The sequence below is a fragment of the Haliotis rufescens genome, unplaced genomic scaffold (assembly GCF_023055435.1).
Source record: "Haliotis rufescens isolate VD_foot unplaced genomic scaffold, xgHalRufe1.0.p SCAF_17, whole genome shotgun sequence".
Lineage (NCBI taxonomy): Eukaryota > Metazoa > Mollusca > Gastropoda > Lepetellida > Haliotidae > Haliotis > Haliotis rufescens.
Genome location: NW_025963857.1, coordinates 560,223 through 584,228, shown reverse-complemented (window position 1 = coordinate 584,228; position 24,006 = coordinate 560,223). Strand labels below are relative to the sequence as shown.

Genomic DNA, 24,006 nt, shown 5'->3' with positions numbered 1-24,006 from the left:
GACATATATGGGGAACTAAACGTGATTCTCTTATGATTACATCTATGGGGAACTTAATGTGATTCTCTCATGATGACATATGGGGAACTAAACATGATTCTCTTATGATGACATATATGGGGAACTATACATGATTCTCTTATGATGTCATAAATGGGGAACTAAAAGTGATTCTCTTATGATGACACATATGGGGAACTAAACGTGATTCTCTTATTGAATAGATTAAAATAAAGAAACTGAACCACTAACTCCAGGACTGAACCACTAACTCTAGGACTGAACCACTAACTCCAGGACTGTACCACAAACTCTAGGACTGAACAACTAACTCTAGGACTGAACAACTAACTCCAGGACTGAACAACTAACTCTAGGACTGAACCACTAACTCTAGGACTGAACCACTAACTCCAGGACTGAACAACTAACTCTAGGACTGAACAACTAACTCCAGGACTGAACCACTAACTCCAGGACTGAACAACTAACTCTAGGACTGAACCACTAACTCTAGGACTGAACCACTAACTCCAGGACTGAACCACTAACTCTAGGACTGAACAACTAACTCCAGGACTGAACAACTAACTCTAGGACTGAACCACTAACTCTAGGACTGAACCACTAACTCCAGGACTGAACCACTAACTCCAGGACTGAACAACTAACTCCAGGACTGAACCACTAACTCTAGGACTGAACCACTAACTCTAGGACTGAACCACTAACTCCAGGACTGAACAACTAACTCTAGGACTGAACCACTAACTCTAGGACTGAACCACTAACTCCAGGACTGAACCACTAACTCTAGGACTGAACCACTAACTCTAGGACTAAACCACTAACTCTAGGACTGAACCACTAACTCCAGGACTGAACCACTAACTCCAGGACTGAACCACTAACTCCAGGACTGAACCACTAACTCTAGGACTGAACCACTAACTCTAGGACTAAACCACTAACTCTAGGACTGAACCACTAACTCCAGGACTGAACAACTAACTCCAGGACTGAACCACTAACTCTAGGACTAAACCACTAACTCTAGGAGCAAGTCCACACTTAAGGAAGAGAATTTATGGATGGCAACTTCTTTATCATGGGAACACACTTTACATTTATAAGGACCACGAATATTGGTCCACGTTATATCTATAAGGACCACGAATATTGGACCACGTTATATCTATAAGGACCACGAATATTGGTCCACGTTATATCCATAAGAACCACGAATATTGGTCCACGTTATATCTATAAGGACCATGAATATTGGTCCACGTTATATCTATAAGGACCACGAATATTGGTCAACGACAACGAAAAATGAAGTGTGTTTTGCTCCATTGAATGAAAAGCCTGAACTGACGACTGCAATGCATCCAGTGTAGAATCTACTTGCAGCACGGGCAACGAATGCCACACTCTGCTTTCTGCGAACCGTGTGGCATTTTTATGAATTGTTTATGCTACATGATGCGAAACAATGTTTTGTTTTGTTTTTATTACCTCTCAACAGTCATTCGTCCAGTTAGCCAAGAACCATGAACCATACCGGAGGTACACTGTGAACCCCCGACCCCTCTCTATGCCGTTGTACAAAGCAATCTTAGCATCTTAGGTGATCGCAACTCCCATACCTTAACACAGACTTACAACAATCACAGAGGTAAGGCTGCTTTGTACAATGGCACCCAGGATTACTTTCAATCTGTATATAGAACATCTGTTGAACTCAGGGAGTCTAACCATCCAGTCAAATTAGATCCCTCTTACAACCAGCATAGGATAGCATAGGCACTGGTTAAGAAGTGTGATCACACGAGGGCAACCAAGTTCTGACAATTTGAAATGAAATGGGGTTTAACACTGCGTTCAAGATTATTGCACTTATATAGTGAGGGAGTGAGTTGGGTTTCACGCCGCTTTTAACAGTGTTCCAGTTATATCGCAGTGTGCCCGAAGTGATGCAGGTCTCAGACGTTTACCACGTCGGTGAAACCCACATACCCACGGGTATGGTGCTGACAAACCTTGAAACATAATTGGGGCGAATGGGGATTCGAACCCACAATCGTAGGTTTCTGGCGTGCCCATTGGATGCAACTCTGCACAGCCAATCGCGGCGCCTTAGACGACTGGGCCACCGCACTTATATAGCGATGTGCATGCACATGTGAATGTGTATGTATGTGTCGGTCTGTCTGTGTCTGTATAGTGCCAGCCCCCTGAGATGCCATGTATCAGTGTAAGATGGAGACTCCAGTCTAACACAGAATACCGACTCTGAGCTGACCAGCTGACCAGTCCTTGATCAAAGTGTTGATAAAAGTGTTGATTCGCTGAACTCCCCTGGGAACCATTAAGATGCCAGCATTGGCATCCCTCTGGCACCCTCCTGGCATCCTCCTGGCATCCCCCTGGCACCCCCCTGGCACCCTCCTGGCACCCTCCTGGCACCCTCCTGGCATCCCCCTGGCACCCTCCTGGCACCCTCCTGGCATCCCCCTGGCATCCCTCTGGCACCCTCCTGGCACCCTCCTGGCATCCCCCTGGCACCCTCCTGGCACCCTCCTGGCATCCCCCTGGCACCCTCCTGGCATCCCCCTGGCATCCCCCTGGCACCCTCCTGGCATCCCCCTAGCATCCCCCCTGGCACCCTCCTGGCATCCCCCTGGCACCCCCCTGGCATCCCCCTGGCACCCTCCTGGCATCCTCCTGGCACCCTCCTGGCATCCCCCTGGCACCCCCCTGGCACCCTCCTGGCACCCTCCTGGCATCCTCCTGGCATCCCCCTGGCATCCCCCTGGCACCTTCCTGGCACCCTCCTGGCATCCCCCTGGCATCCTCCTGGCATCCTCCTGACATCCCCCTGGCATCCCCCTGGCACCCTCCTGCATCCCCCTGGCACCCCCCTGGCAATCCCCTGGCATCCCCCTGGCATCCCCCTGGCACCCCCCTGACACCCTCCTGGCATCCCCCTGGCACCCTCCTGGAACCCTCCTGGCATCCCCCTGGCATCCCCCTGGCACCCTCCTGGCACCCCCCTGGCACCCTCCTGGCATCCCCCTGGCACCCTCCTGGCATCCCCCTGGCACCCTCCTGGCACCCTCCTGGCATCCCCCTGGCATCCCCCTGGCACCCTCCTGGCATCCCCCTGGCACCCTCCTGGCATCCCCCTGCATCCCCCTGGCACCCTCCTGCATCCCCCTGGCACCCTCCTGGCACCCTCCTGGCATCCCCCTGGCACCCTCCTGGCACCCTCCTGGCACCCTCCTGGCATCCCCCTGGCACCCTCCTGGCATCCCCCTGGTATCCTCCTGGCATCCCCCTGGCACCCTCCTTGCATCCCCCTGGCATTCACCACATAACAAATGTCTTTTTATGGAATGGATTTATTATATTTTTGCATAAAATAATTGCAGTTTTAACAATCAAATTAATCAAAAAATATTTTCAACATATCCTAATCAACATAGCTTGTTGCTGTACACCTACGTATGACATTACTGTAGCACAGTGGCAAACCACACACACAAAGATTTGATAATCACACACAGACATAGCAGGGGGTAAAAATATTACAGGCAAGTCTAGGTTCTCCAGTCCCAGGTTCCGGCAAGAACATACAACAATAACGAGTGTTAAGCCATTGTGATGACGTCACACTATTGTTGTTGCAGTTTATTCTGAGCCAGGAGGTAACTTGTCATTCTTAACGCGTACCTTTCCAAGAAAGCTGACGCAACTGGAGGTCATTATGCAAAATTAGAAAGTAATTATATATATATGTATCGACCAAAACATGGTTTAATTCGAAGAAATCACTCGGATCTGTTGATTCAGGAAGTAGAATCAACATGCCCCGGCCTTCTCATTCACATTTTGTTCAGAATGGCCAGTGACTTCCTGGCTCCGAATCAACTGCACAACAATAGCATGATGTCATCCTAATGGTTTACGCTTCATATCGCCCCACGAAGTGGGGGAGTATCAGCATGGACAGTGGTACCACTGACTGTTTCATCAACATACTCATTGTTTCATAATCGCTAATGTACTAATTCAGAAAGAGCTTTCTGTGGATTTAGAACATTTGAAAGAAAACAATTAACGTGTGAAAAACCTGACAAAAAGAAGTTTTCAAATGAAATAGGTTTTGATGGACATTCAGTGCATTTTGCTATATTTTAGTGTAAACTATACATGATTCTGTTAAATTATTGTTTCTACCACAGTGACTTAGTCACTGAAGATGTCTTTAATCATCTGACAAGAATAAAAAGATTTGTGAGTGTATCATTGTGAGTTCAATATTTCCTTTTTGCATGTACATTACCACCGCTAGACACTAGTGCTTCACTATAGGGCACAAGCAACATGGAGACAGCACCAACTTAGATAACTGTTGTACCCGGACAAACCCATCCAGCTATTGTATATTTCAGTACACGGGTCTGACCCACATCGGCAACCCCCCTGCATGACAGCAATCTAGTTCCTCAACAGACCTGACCAACCCTAATTTCTTATGTTACCAATATCTTGGTTAAAATGACAAGTAGACAAATACCGTATTCGATGTAATAAGCGCCCCACTCTAATAAGCGCCAATGGCATCATTAACACCCCTTCCGATTGATCAATGTACACAAGACTTATTTATTCGCGTATAATACGCACTTGTGTCTTATATGCACCCTTAATTATGGGCAATTGAATTCTGGAAAAATATATCTGTCGTATGTAAACATTTCAGGCTGTCAGCATAAACCACGAAATTTACGATCTTTCAACTCTGTTTTTTTTCACCAAAATAATATTCTAATAAGAGCCCCCTATTTCTAATTTTGAGAGCGCCCTGGGCGCTTATTATGTCGAATACGGTATGTAAAAGAAAAAGTGGTCAGGATTAATAATGTGTTTCATTTTAACAAAATCTTGACACGAAGGTCTTACATGGCATTTTATCAATTTAACAGCGTTTGTTTCTTCAAATGTACAATGTGTTTGGCCCTTTTGTTGCATACAGGGTAGAACTCACTTGTAAAACCAGGAACTAAATGTGTCTGGCCTTAAGACAAGATAGAGAGGTATACACTCACTCACACACTGTAGATAGAACAGGTGACCACCAGGTGTCTCTGTATTACCAGAGGACCGATGGCCGATATTTGCTTGGTTGAATAACTGTGAACATGACATGGTCTAGATGTGGATACCAGACACTGTCTAGACATGGCAGGCAACAATTATTATAATGCCATTATTAAGTAATTATTCAGCCTACATGCCTCACTACTACTCGTATCATTGTCTCAAGTACATACAGACGTAGAAACACTCTCATGCAACCCCTTCTTAATTAACCTTGTTGACAGACTTGATGAAATCCACCACATACATCGACATACTAAACAGGCTTCTTTTGAATCAGGGGGCCTTGGTGGCCCAGTCGTCTAAAGCGCAATTCGCTGTGCAGAGTTGCGTCCCTTGGGCACGCCAGAAACCCATGATTGTGGGTTCGAATCCAGGTTTGCCCCGATTATGTTTCTAGGTTTGTCAGCACCATACCCGTGCTCGTGGGTTTCACCGAAGTGGTAAAGAGACCTGCATCACTTCGACTTTCCTCCCACATTAAGCTGACACGCCGTGATATAACTGGAATACTGTTAAAAGCGGCGTTAAACCCAACTCACTCACTCACTCATGTGAATCACCTCCATTCCCAGATAATGATAATATGATGTCACGAGGTCTGGACAGACGGAGGGAGAAGTGTGTGTGTGAGGGGGGGGGGGGGGGGGGGGGAAATAAATACAGATGGAACATGTCTAAATATATGTTAAAAAATGGAAGGGAAGTACAAACTAATAACCATCAAATCAATATGTACCGGTATATCCACTGAGACCCCCTCATGAGTATTGTTTCATATCTATGATGTCTTTTAACACCTACTAAAAGTGTGCGCTAACTAGTATCCATCATGTGCAATAGCTGGTATTAACAGACATATAATATCAAAATAAAACAACTGTCATAAAATTCCTTTGCAGAAACAACATAAAATATTCTGTCTATAATATATATAGACAAACTTCACATTCTATACATTGAATAGTGTTCTAATTCTGCATGAAGCAACAATCAATATGACAGCAGAGACACCTGGAGCAATCTTCACAGACTACCCACATGGACAATCAGACACATCCGTGAGAGAACACACCCCACTGCCACTTGTTATCCCCTTGTTATCCGCTTGTTATCCACTTGTTATCCATTTGTTAGGCCATTAGGTCTTACTTTTGGCATCACGGATCTACTCATCTTATTTTCGGAAAAAAATGAAATTCTATCACAAAAAATTACACATTTATTCCGCTGACAAAAATCACGAAATGCACTAATATTCCAGGCCTAACAAACCTTGAGCTCTGTCCTTTGTCCTTGACACACAGACTGTCAAACTTACTCCATCAGTTATCGAAGTACAGTTGAGTGAGTGAGTGAGTGAGTTGGTTATTACACCACTTATAGCATTATTCCAGCAATAGCACATCAGGGGAAGACTAAAGACGATGGACCATAGGGAACTGCTCTTTTATCAGTAGCACCATCATCAATCCAAATGGCAAATATCTATCGGTGTTTGTCTCTGGCCAGGTCTAATCTCTACTTCCCAACTTAGGACTTCAGCAGGAAACAGTCTGTGATCAAACAAACAATAATGTAACGCCTTACATGGAAGTACGGGAAGCCCATCAACACATCTACTCGGTAACCGTGGAAATATTTATACAACTCTCTGGACATTTCCGGGCCCTCCACACAGGGAGGACCCTTCATCACGCAGACCTCGCTGCCACATTCATCACTTCACCCGTGAAAATCCGATTTAGAATAGATCTTCAGCAACCCATGCTTGCCATAAGAGGCGACTAAACGGATCGGGAGGTCAGACTCACTGATTTGGTTGATGCATGTTATCGTATCCCAATGGCGTTGAGTGATGCTCATGATGTCAATCACTGGATTGTTTGGTCCAGACTTCATTATTTACAGACCGCCGTCATATAGCTGGAATATTTCTCAGTGTGGCGTTAAACAAAAAACAAACAAACAAAAAACATTGATCACCTAGGTACCTACGTGCACGTCCTGAGCTACATGAGGTATAACATCCCTGTGAGGAACTGCATCACATCTATGCATAAATAACGAAATACTTGCATTGCATTTTGAACAACAATAAACATACCAAAGATCATCAGGTGCCTGATAGTAGCACCTAGCTACTGACTACTTATCATCCTGTATCACACCGGTAACAGCTGAGTGTGGGAGCATGATACTATCTACCTCTGTCCTGGACATTTTAACCACATCAACTAGACAGGTACACAGAGTATTCAGTTATCCAGACATATTACAATACAATTACAATAACAGGTGTCTGGATTAATGAGGTCCAATGTGTGATAAATCTGATAACATCCTAGATTAGTGTCATCACTGAATGGTCTGTAATGAGACATGCCTAATCTCATATTATTGTTACCATGGTTTCAAGCATGTTTGTACCAAAAATACTTTTCCTGGGAAATGCAACTTGGGTCCCTGAATCCCAGGTGAACATGTTCCTCATACGTAAGGTCCGACTTTTCCTATTTTTCAATTTCCATGTTGATCATCGTAAAATGTCTATTACTATAATTGCATAAAATTAAAGGTGTTTTTTCAAAGATTAGCGTTTAACGATAGTATCTTCAATATATGATATGTCTCTCGACAGTTGGATCGCAATATGACACGCTCCACCACCTACCAGATATGACTACTAAGCATGTGTATAAAGGAGCTCTATCCTCAAAATAACAGACCACATACCAAACCAGTTTTATTCAGTTCCAGTTTGTAGCAAAACTGAAGCCTTGGGAACTGGTTCAGAATTGTAGCCCTCAAATGCTACCAGACTAAGACCACTACCATCAGTGGATTTTCACTTGTTTCAGCCCAATGTAGTAGTCTATCAAATGTAGTATATCATGAATTTCAAAGGAAGCACGCCTGTGTTTCCTGGGTGCTAAAGGTAGCACAACTAGGTAAACAAGTCACTAAATACAGTTCTACATTCAGGAACAGTATGAATCAAGGTACAGGTCTTTGTGACCCCAACTTGTATGGACGTTAGTTGCATTTATATCTGTACGCACCATACATGGGTCTGACGTGCCACACCTGTCACCAGGAAGTTAATGAACCTCCAGTATCTTAACCATGCTGAATGTACCCAGTTACCTAGCAATGGCTTCTCAGGCAGTCCCTGACTCAATCTGGAAGTATGTTTAACGTTTTAAGCAAATACATTTTTACTTATCTTGTAATCGTATGAAGAGAGAGACTATAAGCAGTATGTGTAATATCACTGAGATTGGTCACGATGTAGTTTTTCACAATAAAGTGACCTCAGCTAAGTCTCAACTAGCTTGGTGTGTCCTCTGTAGACTGATCTCGGTCGGTGACATTGTTGGAAGGTTCGGACTGCTTATCTGATTTTTCTGCGCCACTTTCTTCTCCATCCCCTGCTGCATCCGTCTTCTGTGTTGGAAGGATGTCTGCATCGTCTGAGTCTATATTCACACCGCCAGTTTCCACAACTTCTTCCCCCTCGGCAGGCTCATGAGCCATCTTGTCGATATCATCCTCCAAGATGTCTTCATCATCCTGTATGTTGTACTCTGCCGTGTAATCGTCTTCAAAGAATGCTCCCTCAGATGCATCACCTAGGTCATCTGTAAAACATTATCACAATCAGACTTTTCCTCAATGAATGCTCCCTCAGATGCATCACCTAGCTCATCTGTAAAACATTATCACAATCAGACTTTTCCTCAATGAATGCTCCCTCAGATGCATCACCTAGCTCATCTGTAAAACATTATCACAATAAGACTTTTCCTCAATGAATGCTCCCTCAGACGCATCACCTAGGTCATCTGTAAAACATTATCACAATCAGACTTTTCCTCAATGAATGCTCCCTCAGATGCATCACCTAGCTCATCTGTAAAACATTATCACAATCAGACTTTTCCTCAATGAATGCTCCCTCAGATGCATCACCTAGCTCATCTGTAAAACATTATCACAATAAGACTTTTCCTCAATGAATGCTCCCTCAGACGCATCAACTAGGTCATCTGTAAAACATTATCACAATCAGACTTTTTCTCAATGAATGCTCCCTCAGATGCATCACCTAGCTCATCTGTAAAACATTATCACAATCAGACTTTTCCTCAATGAATGCTCCCTCAGACGCATTACCTAGCTCATCTGTAAAACATTATCACAATCAGACTTTTCCTCAATGAATGCTCCCTCAGACGCATCACCTAGGTCATCTATATAACTATCATCTCACTCAGACATTTCTCAACATGCTCAATGAATGCTCCCCCAGACACATCACCCAAACCATTTGTTACACAAGCATCACCACATGGTCATAATTATGTCCAAATAGTGTCTGTAGTTGTTGACATCATTTGAAGCAAGCACAGATTAAATTTTGAGGAATAGACGGGTGACGGATACATGTTAACATACAACAAGTACAACACGACTACACATAGTCCTTGAGTTAACTTGTGTTTGGTACTCGTGTGATTTTTCCCCCAAAAAAACATACCGCCCAATACCATTGTATCGCTGGTTGTAGTGTTGCAAAGCTTTACACTCTGCACACCAGATTACCTGTACAACTTCCAAATGTATGTACACTTTGTTTAAGAAAAGCTGTTTGTTCACCCATAGCACCCTCCTTCTGGATCCACGTTGTCCTGATTGTGTCTGAATCAATGGTCCACTCAGAGTACAAGGAGTACACTGCCTCAGGATCCACGTTGTCCTGATTGTGTCTGAATCAATGGTCCACTCAGAGCACAAGGTGTACAGCCGCCTCAGGATCCACGTTGTCCTGATTGTGTCTGAATCAATGGTCCACTCAGAGCACAAGGAGTACACCTGCCTCAGGATCCACGTTGTCCTGATTGTGTCTGAATCAATGGTCCACTCAGAGCACAAGGAGTACACCTGCCTCAGGATCCACGTTGTCCTGATTGTGTCTGAATCAATGGTCCACTCAGAGCACAAGGAGTCTAGAGGAAGTTGTGTTCAGCCCAACTGGTGTTTGTCTTACCGGAAGCTCTCTCCTTGGACGGCGTTGTTTCCGTGGAAGCGAGGAAGCTGTTGATGATCATCTGGTCGTCGTCTATCGTGATGTCACTCAGGCTGCTGACCTTAGGCATTGGAATGTCAGACACCTTCAGCTCTGGAACAAGGGGTGGGTTGACCAGTGATACACATGCCAGCATCATTAGTAAAGCTCATTAGTTTCATTTACTCAGTCATTCAAGCATTTTAAGGAATATAATTAACTAGGTATTTATTCCATATATATGTTGTGATATGTGTCAGGGATGTAACTCTCGATTGTTGAATACTTTAGAATAACAACAGTAACTATGATGGTGATTTTGCATCCCTGTGTGATGTTCTAAAGGATATTTTGTACTTTCCTGTCATTTTACATGCGTTTAACAGAAAAGATACAATGGCAGTTTTTGTCACGCAATGAAACATTTATTTTGTTTTTCAGTACTACCCTAACCCTGGTTGCCGGAATGTGGTTACATCGGTAGACTCAGGTTCCTCAAGTTTTGATAATCGACAACACATAGTGAAAATACCACATCACAAGATGTTTTAGTAACGGAAGCCAATCCCACATCAGTTACCATTAGTCTTCATCCACCTTTCCTCTCCCTCCTTTAATTTCATCAGATAATATTCCCTCTTTTCTGCAGGTTAATCACAACCCTGAATCATTTGTTTTCAAATTCCCGAGATGGAAAATGCGAGATGTGAATGTTATACATACCAGGAAATACCAGAGAATCTGTGTGAGCTGGTTGTGTTCATCTTTTTAAATCTGTTATTATTCACGTGTTTTCACACCAACATAACTTGTAATGTAATGTATCGTATGTATCGTATGTATCGTATGTACCAATGTATTGTTACACCACCACTAGATGGTCAGACATTACGGCAGTGTTTGAAATATAAAATACCAGGATGTCATCAGGACCCACAGACTTTAGATGCTGCAGGCCCTGACTGAAGTAGTCAGGCCCTCATTTAAAACACTACAGCTTATAGTGAGTGAGTGAGTGAGTGAGTATGGTTTTTAAGCCGCTTTTAGCAATATTCCGGCAATATCACGGTGGGGGACACCAGAAATGGGCTTCACACTTTGTACCCATGTCGGGAATCGAACCCAGGTCTTCAGCGTGACGAGCCAACGCTTTAACCACAAGGCTAAATAATTTGACAAGTACATTTACTGCAGGCCACAAGGACCCATACAAATTTAAACTATGAGCCCAACACAATATTTACTTGCCACGGGCCTAAGGGCAGCTGCTTATTTCAACACTGCATTAAGGGACACCTCATGCAACAAAGGAGGGCCCTATTCTGCCAGTCTGTAGTGTCTGTCTGTAGTGTCTGTCTGTAGTGTCTGTCTTACGTTCTGTGTGTCCATGTGTCTTGTAGAAGTCCATGTCTTCAGTGAAGGCCTCGCTGAAGGCTTCCTGTCTCTCCTTCAGATCCGCCTGGCGACGCCGATCACATTCCTGCATTGCCCTTGCGTGACTCTTAGCCATTTGAACTGCAAAAGTACCGTATAACGCTAACGTAAGTGTAATAGTCTCCATTGAAACATGGTGCAATATGCATCATACTGAGTGAATAACAGACCAGATAGTCTGTCACTGTCATGAACGAAGGGAGAAAACAATATCATATAATCACCAGGTTCCATCCTTGTTGTGTTTGTTTGGTCTCCAGTATTCCAGAGGTTCCAGCCACACCGAGACATGTCAGACCTTACACTGATAGTTAGGATGTAGTGTAAAGAGTGAGTGAGTGAGTTTGGTTTTACGCCGCTTTTAGCAATATTTCAGCAATATCATGGCGGGGGACACCAGAAATGGGCTTCACACATTGTAACCATGTCGGGAAACGAACCCGGGTCTTCGGCGTGACGAGCGACACCTTAACCACGAGGCTACCCGACCGCCCTGTAGTGTAAAGAAGACAGATAGAATCATAATACACTTGGTCTTTTCAAACCGGTTATAAAAACAACTAATACATTTCTTTCTAGAATGTTAATGTTTTGTAGTGCATTATGTAGCAATATCTCACAGCCAGACCTCACAGAAAGATTTTTCATCACGATCACGAACTGCTCATAAATATTTTCCACCAAGACTTCACGGAAAGATTTTTCAGCATTATCTCACAAGACCTTGCAGCAATATCTCACAGCAAGACATCACAAAAGTTTTTCACAAAGATCTCACAGCAATATAACTCAAGACCTTGCAGTAATATCTCACAGCAAGAATTTTCAGTAATACCTTACAGCAATATCTCATATCAAGACCTCACAGCAAAACCTGACAGCATAATCTCACATCAAGACCTCATGGCAATATCTCACATCAATATCTCACATCAAGACCTCACGGCAATATCTCACATCAAGACCTCACAGCAATATCTCACGTCAAGACCTCATGGCAATATCTCACATTAAGACCTCACGGCAATATCTCACATCAAGACCTTACAGCAACATCTCACATCAAGACCTCACGGCAATATCTCACATCAAGATCTCACGGCAATATCTCACTTCAGGACCTTACAGCAATATCTCACATCAAGACCTTACAGCAACATCTCACATAAAGACCTCACAGCAATATCTCACATCAAGACCTTACAGCAATATCTTACATCAAGACCACCTCACGGCAATATCTCACATCAAGACCTTACGGCAATATCTCACATCAAGAATTTACGGCAATATCTCACATCAAGACCTCACATGTGAAGGGCATGATCTCACACAGCCTCTCATCAACAATAATTGTGATTAACGTTTCCAACTGACCTTTCACCTTCTGTACCTCTTCCATCTTCTTCTTTTTGTAGGTAGCAAGTTGAGCCAGGTGGGCTTTCACGTTCTTCTGCTGTTCCAGTTCATCAATGACATTCTCCAACCTCTCCAGGGCCCCCTCCACCCCCTCACAGTCTCGCCTGATGTACCCTGGGGACAGAGACACACATGGCTGACTGTCATCCTCATCCTCCAGTGTACATGTATAATAGTTTCCATCTTGTAATGACAGGTCCCCAGGTTCACCACCATAGCTTTGTTTCGAAAGTGATGTCACCACATCAACCATACCCATCCCTAACTAAGCGCAATATTTCTCTCACTCGTATCACCAATTTCACAGGACGACTAGCCTTAGCATCAAGCCAATCGAACTGGGCTCAATATAAAGCCATGACAGACAATCAGAGTCTGCCAGAAACGATAAAAAAGTTGACATTCTTATGTCAACTCTCCATCATCAACACATTGTTTGTCACTTTATCACTATATTTGGCGTAAATACAATTTCTGACACACCTACCAAGATCTGTGGTCAGTTTCTTGATGAGCGTGACGACATCGGGTAGTTCGGCCACCTCCTCCTCCAGCTGACTGACCGTGTCCACCTGTCTGTTCCACTTGCTGTACAGCTGACCGATCTCGCTGTCCACCTCCTGCACAACAGTTAGACGAACAAGTCACAGCCATACTTCATAAGCAAAAAGGCAACAGGTATTGGTAATTATAAATCAAGATGTACCAAGATATTTTTCCGTTCCTGAATAGGGTTTGCTTTCTACAACAGCCTAATGTTTTCTCGTTATTTCACTTCTTATTTCACTCGAAAATTTCTCCTTATTTTGAATATTGATAAAACTGTATCAAGATTTCAAGTTTTTCTCGTAATTTCAATTATTTTCTCTTACCTCAATTACTTAATATTTTATTGAATATTATGCTACCATAACGGCAACATTAGGTTTTCGTAAGTGTCTACTCATCGATAAAAGAAAATATAATAATCACTGCAATTCTTTGAACTTTTGTGTGTGCCTGATTCTGACAGATTTAAAAATTTAAGCCAGTTATTGTTCTAAAATATCCATTGCCTACTGTGCATGAAAAGGACTCACCTCTGCCTTTTTGGCTGTGTGAGATGTGCATGTCTGGAGTTCTTTCCATGTCCTCTGATATCTACAACATCAGAAAACAAACTGAAGTTAAACAGTTAACGCTGTTGTTCCAAGCAGCACCATCCCAAGCGAAATTGTCCAAATTGATGAAATTCCAAATTATTCCAGATTAACAAATCTTTGGATAGTCAAGCAGGAATTTATCTAGACCTGCTCAGAGACCGATATTCACACACACACAATATCTAACATCTGCCCACACCAACCTATGAGCAGTAACATACATTATGAACTTACTTGTTGAGCAAATCAGCCCCTGCATCTAGACTGACTCCATCTGTCCGCAGCCGTCTGAGGATGTCAATTCGAGGCTGTGCATCTAACGATGTAAGCGCCTTCAGCCTTAAGTAAGTATTGAGAATTACAATCTGGAACATTATTATACATTTTGTGCAGGGTAAGAACATGAGATGAGTTATAGCGAAAACGGCACTTCAGCAAAACGTCACCGGGCAGAAACGGCACCCATTGGCGAAAACAGCATCCCGACTCAAGCAAAAACAGCACCTTATTTTTTTTTACCTTGGTCAAATAAATGATATTAAACTTACATTGTAACTTGCAAACGCCAATAATTGTGAGATGTTAAAACAAGTTTACATTAGAAATTAGCCTCTACTCCAACTATAATCCAACTTAGCTTATACGCAACTCAACTTATTGTGAACTCAACTTATATATCTCACATAGACGTATCAATAACAAGGTGGGTGAGCAGTGCCTGGGAATCTACAGATTGATCCCGGAGCTCTTCAGAGAGGCCAGTCTGTTGCCTCTACAGTCAAGACTCATCACATACCATGTAAATAAACCATAGATCTATATTTTACTACAAAAATCGTTGTTATCGTTATTAAAAATAGAGGTGCCGTTTTCGCCAAAAGCGGTGCCCGTTTCGCCAGAGAAATCGGTCGAGTTTTGCTGAAGTGCGGTTTTAGCCTGCACCCCATGAGATCTAGTGAGGACTTGTGTTAACTATGCACCTCATCCCTGCAATGCATCAAATAATGTATGTCATATTTCTTATAAAATCAACTTCACATCATGTACATAAAAAATGGCTGACACCCTTTAAAATCTGCACTTGCACCTTTAATGCAACATTGAGATAACCTCCCGGAAACTCGCTACTTTCACTGCTTTCTTGATATTGACGGGGCTGGTCGTGCATTGCAGGAGAATATAACACTATACCGATCAGAAGTGAGTTATTCAATACATGCAAGTACATTCCAATGTTATCTGAACCCCATTTAACAATATATATGATGACAATATGATAACAGCTCCTGTTGTTCGTCAACGTCATTATCAATGTTTAGAAAGTCAACCACATGACAGAAACTTTACCCGTCAAATATATCCTGCTGTACACTGTGGAAAGTTCCCTTGATACTCTCTAACACACTCATTGTAAAGCCGTGATATACTTCAAGACATCCAGAGATGTGCACCCTTTCCTGCGTTTCTCAGAGTGCTGTATTACACGGGTGGAACAGATCACCGTTCACTGGAAGTCGCCATACTCGACAAGTCACATGATAACAACGTGACCCGTTATGCCACACTTCCGGGTTGTACTGGGCTCCGTCTAGCAAGGAGCTGTCGACGATGCGCAATGTGAATAAACTATACCAGAGACAATAAAATAGATTTGGGTCTTTGGAAATACTCAGGAAAATATCAAAACAAACATTTAATTGTTGAATTCTTAATATCACTGAGACAAAATATGTACGTCTTTCTATTCACAGCGATCTGCCAGGATCCGCTCTTAATGGGTTCGAATCCGCTCTGGTTACGTATGATCCAAGCACTGGAAAGTTTCACCAAAGTAGCGCTATAAACGCCTGTAACCAGTGTGGCACCATACACAACCTTTCCCCACTCGCTTGTAATCCTCAATAATGTTTGTTCATTTTCAGGATATATTTGTTATGCATTGCGTTGTAATTTGGCTCGCTCGTGTAGATCAGGGTAGAGAATATGTCATCAGCAACCCATGCTTGCCGAAAGAAGCTTGTCGTTAGAGGCGACTAGATATAACGGTATCGGGTTGGCCAGGATCGCTGTATCCCAAATTGTGTAGATCGATTCTCATGAAAGTCAATCACTTGATTGACTGGTCCAGATTCGATTTTTTAAAGACCACCGTCATACGGCTGGAATATTGCTTAGTACGGCGTTAAACACCGAACAAACAGACAAAATGACAGAAAGGATATTAATTAATTACTGGTATACTTGTATAAAATAACCTTAATGTGGATGGCGATTTTAATTTATGTCCTGTAAAGAAACTAAGATGTCAATATATTTCATACTGACACATTTAAATCATAGAAACCTTTTATGTAATACTGTAAATTAACGGAAGTGATTACAATCCAAATACATCCCCGTGAGACTGTATAAGACTTTGTTGTGAAACACGTGTTCCTGTGGGATGACGTACCGTTATGTAGATATTTTACGGGCGCTTCTCTAAACATATAGACGCTATTAGTGCCCTTTGACCATTTGCAGTAATTTGAAAACCGGTTTTTCAATCATAATTGTTTTATTTCGTTACCAAAATAATCAGTATCATCGACAGATATGAAAAATTAAATAGTCATTTATTCATAGAAATTGGCAAATTTGATATATTTGATTTGGCTCGGTATAACTTGCCAACGGGACAGAGAAATCCGTGTGATCATTACGTGCATAAACTGTCAGATTAAATATACTATGAAATAAAGGACCAAATCACCCCAATAATGTGTGTTTGGATAAATGTTATAAACTGGTGTAATAAGTACAACATAAATGAAAAACCATGACTACAATATACTGTTTTCCTGCCCACTGATTAATGAACTGGCGTAAACTGTAAATATGAACATAAAATAGCTTAAACACACAATATTATTTTCACATCGCTATTGTTTTCTGTGTTGACCTACTCAGATATTCCAAGTGCAGTTTTCACAGCGCCATAAACTGCCATAAACGTTGATACATTTCATCAATCATAGTTAGCCTACTGACCATGTTTGATTTGATGTATGGTTTCCGCTATGATATCGGCACTGATTGAATGAATACGGTTTCATAAAGGAATCTCTTAATAAGGCCACAATAAATTCATCATTAGATTTTCGCCCAAATTGTCAAAAATGTGGAGGCAGTTTATTTCATAAACATTCAATGTGTATGTGTAGGTTAACTGTCGGCAGCACTCGGCACTATTCCAGCTATATAACGGCGGGCTGAAAATAATCGAGTCTGGACCAGACAATCTAATGATAGGTATCATGAGCATCGATCGACGCAATTGGGGTACCATGACATCAACGAGGTGGACTACCCGATTCCGTTAGTCGCCTCTTACGACAACCATGGGATGACGTCCGGATGTGACGACCAAGGATGGGTGTTGTGAGTCTAGGGCGTCCGGATGTGACGACCAAGGATGGGTGTTGTGAGTCTAAGGCGTCCGGATGTGACGACCAAGGATGGAAGTTGTGAGTGTAGGGCGTCCGGATGTGACGACCAAGGATCGGTGTTGTGAGTCTAAGGCGTCCGGATGTGACGACCAAGGATTGATGTTGTGAGTCTAGGGCGTCCGGATGTGACGACCAAGGATGATTGTTGTGAGTCCAGGGCGTCCGGATGTGATGACCAAGGATGGGTGTCGTGAGTCTAGGGCGTCCGGATGTGACGACCAAGGATTGATGTTGTGAGTCTAGGGCGTCCGGATGTGACGACCAAGGATATGGGTCTTGTAATTTACTTCCAATAAGAGTGTTCGTGAGTGAGTGAGTATGGTTTTACGCCGCTTTTAGCAATATTCCAGCAATATTGTCACGGCGGGGGACACCAGAAATGGGCTTCGCACATTGTACCCATGTCGGGAATCGAACCCGGGTCTTCGGCGTGACGAGCGAACGCTTTAACCACTAGGCTACCCGACCGCCCCAAGAAGAGTGTTAAAAGCCAAAGTGTAATATTATGATGACGTCAACATATGACAATGATGATGACAACAATATCGGGTTTGAAACATTTACTGCAATCAATACGAATGTCACAGACCCACTTTTACAAATATGGAAACGTCATAGAACAAACCAGATGACGTCACTATTGAACGTGACGTCACCTACCCTATCCTATGACGTCACCTACCAACGGGCGTGATAATGGTCCGTCGTCAAGCAATATGAGGGCTTTATTAAGTTACAGTGGCCCGCTCATTTCTGATAATATGCGGGCGGTTTAATGATAATTCTATCCATTTTAACTATAATATGTAATAATATTTATACGCTGATGAACTCCGCGAAGGAGCGAAAATACTTCCCATATAAGACCCGTGAAGATCCGGGGTAGAATAGATCGTCAGCAACCCATGCTTGCCGTAAAAGGTGACTATACTTGTCGTAAGAGGCAACTAACGGGATCGAGTGGTCAGGCTCGCTGACCTAGTTGATGCATGTCATCAAATCCATATTGCGTAGATCGATGCTCATGATGTCAATCACTGGATTGTCTGGTCCAGACATTATTATTTACAGACCGCCGTCATATAGCTGGAATATTGGTGAGTGCGGCGTTGAACAACAAATAAACAAAACTTCTCACATAAAGATTATTTTTGACATGGTAGTTAATGGCTTCCTGATTTTAACGTACGCAGCAAACAATTGTCGATATTATATATCAGATAGACGTTATACCCTAACGCTCAAAGCTCACGCCTTAACAAAGTTAGTTATTACTATTTGTTCCACCATTGGGCCTTGTTTGCGTGATACTGAGATATCTCTATCAGTGACCTGTTACTTGAGTCACACGCGAGATACAGGGATGTAAGATGGCCCCCACACTGACCAGCGTACATGTTGCTTGCCGTGACAGGCGACTAACGGGTTCTCACTTGGTTGATGCATGCCATCGTATCCCAATTGCGTGGATCGATACTCATGATATCAATATCTGGATTGTTTGGTACAGACTCGATTATTTACAGACTGCCGTCATATTACTGAAATATTGCTGAGCGCAGCGTTAAACAACAAACAAACAAAACATGTACATATCAAATGGTACATAAATGACAAATAATCAATATTGTCGGATAAAGGAATGTGTCTGTTAAACTCGGAGACGGCATTGACAAAATGTCCACCTAAACCTCATTATTCCAAGTATGGGACGTCGTCGTTGATCGTTGGGTATTAAACATATCGCCTCTTGGTCATGGCTCTATATGATGTAAGTCTTTATCTGGGAATATAATTCATACCAAACTAAGACAAATGACCAGCCAATTAAATAAAGATTTATACAGAATAGGCCTTACTATGATGATTCATGCGAAATCCCATGTCATTAATTTTAATATTGAAGTTGTATTCTAGCCAACGCAATGAGTTGTGAACAAATTTCCGCTAGATATCAACTAGTTTTGTATGGAAATGCAGATATCTCAATGGTTGACAATGTATGGATAGTTAATGTTCAATACTACTTACCCTGTGATTTTCAGTGTGGAACACTGGGATTTTATCTGAAAACAGAAATTGTCCCCGAATTGTCTTGAAAGAAATCATTATGCTCCAAGACTGTTGAAAAATATAGAAAATTACATTGTTGCAAAGTGTAATTCTAACCCCCCAAAAAGCAGGCTCATAGTTTTAAATAAAAACTAATCTGGATCTGTAGCTGAAAAAATATCTAACCTTGATACAACTATCTGGACTAATGCTGTGATGTTGCGGGACTAATGATGTGATGTTGCGGGACTAATGATGTGATGTTGCTGGACTAATGCTGTGAAGTTTCTGGACTAATGCTGTGATGTTGCGGGACTAATGGTGTGATGCTTCTGGACTAATGATGTGATGTTGCTGGTGAAATGCTGTGAAGTTTCTGGACTAATGCTGTGATGTTGCTGGACTAATGCTGTGATGTTGCTGGACTAATGATGTGATATTGCTGGTGAAATGCTGTGAAGTTTCTGGACTAATGCTGTGATGTTGCTGGACTAATGCTGTGATGTTGCTGGTGAAATGCTGTGATGTTGCTGGACTAATGCTGTGATGTTGCTGGACTAATGCTGTGATGTTGCTGGACTAATGCTGTGATGTTGCGGGACTAATGCTGTGATGTTGCTGGACTAATGCTGTGATGTTGCTGGACTAATGCTGTGATGCTTCTGGACTAATGATGTGATATTGCTGGTGAAATGCTGTGAAGTTTCTGGACTAATGCTGTGAAGTTTCTGGACTAATGCTGTGATGTTGCGGGACTAATGCTGTGATGTTGCTGGACTAATGCTGTGATATTGCTGGACTTCTGCTTAAATAATCCGTACCTTCCGTTCTTTTGATTCACTCCACCATTATTAACTGATCAAGCTGTTCGAGAAAACAGGACATTTGTTTGTATAAAATTACACAAATATCGACTCAAATCAGTTTCCTCATTAACATCACAGGAAAATTAACGTCACGCATTTGTTTTGCTGTTCCTCCCGTGCCAATATCATCTAGTTACATGCTATTGTACACTATAACAAGGAAATAACACTACATGGAAAACACAGGTTTTGTGACATGGTATCGCATCTCGCCTATTGAACAGACAGCAACAAAACGCAGTGCAAGATTGGACCTTTGTTTGACACAACGGACACATGGAGTCAACACATTGAGGAGCTGTGTGTGATGGATTACCCTTCCAACCTATTAGAATCACAATACGAGTACAGAAAAGCGTTTGCCGTTAGGTTCGTGTCGCGCTCCACGGACTGCGCGACTTCTTTGACAAGCAGGAAGGACTCATATGTATACACGTACAGAAAGGACAGCTCTTACTAACATCGCATAACTGTATAATTGTCTGATTCCGGGAAACGAATTTATCATGAGAATAATCTGGCTGTCTGATACGCAAGTTGCTCTTTTGTAAACATCCGTACAAACTGGCCGGCCGACCTATGCGGATGTCATGACGTCAATATGCTTGTGACGTCATGTGCTTGTTACGTCACAATTGACCCTGTTCGCCATAAGGGTAACCATGCTCAAACTCCGATGGCAGTAACAAGATAGATCACAATAAATAAATTACAAGTAATTGGATTGGCTAACCAAGCAATCTCTTTTGCGTTTATGTGATTAAATATGTAGCCCATGCGCACTATAGGACTATCCTGTTACCAGATTGGTTGATAACAGAGTGGGCGGGGCTTGTGTTCCGTTCTTGTGCTAAACATTCCACTAATTTCGTATCCACAGTTTTTCTTTTGTCACTGATAATATAAGCCGTCTGTGAAGTATTATTGTTCACTTAACACGTTATCATGATATGGTAGTCGGAAGTGTACAAGGGACTTTGCTTATAGCAGAGATTTCTTATAACTATGGAAAGGGGTTTGTCGCGTTTATCATTAATTGTTTATTTCTAAGAATTGACTTCGATTTCTTTTTATGCCATTCATCACCACTCGCCCCTTTCCGTAACATTCGGCTGGCCGGGAATAACACGAGTTGGCCAGGAATGGTGGTGTACACGTCCATTCAGCGCCAAAACTCCCGTCCTACTCTCTAGTGACGCATGAAACGCAATTTCAATTCGACGAAACATTTTTTGAGGTCATCTCACAAACGATAAATGATACAAATATGTACTTGTGAAATGTTCTGAACTGGCGACAATACTCGATGAAAAGCACGCACCAGGCACAACAGTCTCCCTGACTTGGCCTTCTGTCCTGACACTGCCATTCGGAAACCTAACAGAATAGAACTTTATTTAAACTGGAACCAACTGGTTTCTCGTCCAAAATATACATATACATATTGCAGATACACCACGCAAGCGAAAACTTTAAACATCGATATTAAGTTTCATATCATCACTGCTGTCGATGCTGGAAGAAACAAAGTGAAACACAGTGAAACACAGTGAAACACCGGCCTTCACAACTCCGATGATGACCTTGAGACAGAACCACCACGCGAACCTGAACTTCTGACAGTTCATGATATTAATCACTGGATTGTCTGGGCCAGACTCGATTATCTACAGACCGCCGTCATTTAGCTGGAATATTGCTGAGTGCGGTTTTAAACAACAAACCAAACCAAACCAAAACTTCTCACACCATCTAAACGGCTACGCAACTAGAAGCCATTCGTCGGTTCTTTCAGAGTCGCCCTGGTGTATCATCAAAAGTGTTTGATAACACTGATGACTCACCCAAAGATGTACAGTGACACTTTTGTTACTAATTGAGTAACATGATGTGGTCACATGACTTAATCCAAGATGTTGACAGTCGAAATGCTTATAACGAACTAAAGTTAGTGGTACTTTTGAGTTCGTTATAACCTTAATTTACTGTACATAGGTATAGGGCATGCTGCAATTATAAAGCGCAATAACGTCTTATGATGACCTGATTACAAAATGCAAGAACTTTACCTTAGTGTACAAGCTTATAAACAATAGGATTTACCCAGTTATACCTTTAAATATATAGTGTACGTTTATTTACATATTTGGGGTGATTAGGATAATATGACATTCATCTTCATCAACAAACTGATTATTATACGTACAATTTACCCTAAACCCCTCTTCTCTCGGTACATTTTAACATCTTACAATTTCCATTTGAAATGTATGTGAATATGTTCTAAACAAAGTAATTGCTTTCATTATTATTTATGACATTTAAATGCAACTCATAACCAAACGTTTGTTTGATATGCTTATATAAAACCAATTTTCCATTGCTACTTATCATCTTGCCATTTCTGCATAAATATAACATCAACCAATCTTTACTTAAAGGTAACTAGAAATGTCTTACTATTTACAGACGTGAGCTCCTCCTAGATAGAACTAAATCTATGTAAATGTAACATGTTTTTAACGTCATTAGCCCAAAACGTAAATTTCTTTGTACCAGAAGTAATGTTATTGTATACACTGTTTGTAATATAGTTATTTCTTATTTAAGAATACAACCATATCTACTTACATACAAAGGGTGTCTGTCAAATTCCATTTTTTAGATACAGCTAGCAAATCCCCATATCTCACATCCATAGTTCCTGGTGGATAAAACAAATGCAGCAAATAATGCACATTGCGTTTTGGGTGTTTTCTATTTTTGAGGGTACAATAACAGGTCACCTTCCTGTGAAGATCCGGGGTAGAATAGGTCTTCAGCAACCCATGCTTGTCGTAACAAGCTACCCTTGGGATCGGGTGGTCAGGCTCGCTGACTTGGTTGATGCATGTTATCAATCCCAATTGCGTGGATCGATGCTCATGATGTTAATCACTGGATTGTCGGGTCCAGACTCGATTATTTACGGACCGCCGTCATATAGCTGGAATATTGCTGAGTGTGGCGTTAAACAACAAGCTAATCACAGGTAACCTCCCAATTGTCAGATGGATTATTCCGGGATAATGTAAGGTTGAGTGCACTGGTAATTGTTACCTGTTTACCTTAGTGTAAAGTGGAACATCCATATACAAATGACAAAGAACTAAATTATTGTTGCTCAACCCAGCTTTAGCAAATGTCCAACCTCATCAAAATATTCGAGGAGTCTTCTGCCCAGTGAGGGGGCACGGGTGGCCCAGTCGTCTAAGGCGCCGCAATTCGCTGTGCAGAGTTGCGTCCCTTGGGCACGCCATCACGCCGTGGTATAACTGGAATACTGTTAAAAGGGACGTTAAACCAAACTTACTCACTCACTCTGCCCAGTG

General features: G+C 42.2%; 2 protein-coding genes across 2 annotated transcripts; both read right to left on the bottom strand.

Annotated features, from left to right (window-relative positions):
- Positions 1-2,276: 2,276 nt before the first annotated feature.
- On the bottom strand, positions 2,277-3,314 carry LOC125381094 (pro-resilin-like). Its single transcript, XM_048397299.1, has one exon. The coding sequence runs from the start codon at positions 3,312-3,314 to the stop codon at positions 2,277-2,279; it is 1,038 nt and encodes a 345-aa protein (XP_048253256.1).
- Positions 3,315-7,698: 4,384 nt separating this feature from the next.
- LOC124112046 (dysbindin-like) lies at positions 7,699-15,772 on the bottom strand. Its single transcript, XM_046472020.2, has 8 exons — positions 15,577-15,772; positions 14,464-14,568; positions 14,167-14,227; positions 13,575-13,707; positions 13,046-13,201; positions 11,609-11,749; positions 10,217-10,348; positions 7,699-8,807 (listed from the first exon to the last, which is right to left on the bottom strand). Exons 1-8 carry the CDS (start codon positions 15,636-15,638, stop codon positions 8,497-8,499), a joined length of 1,101 nt encoding a protein of 366 aa, XP_046327976.2. The 5' UTR covers positions 15,639-15,772; the 3' UTR covers positions 7,699-8,496.
- Between the last annotated feature and the right edge of the window lie 8,234 nt (positions 15,773-24,006).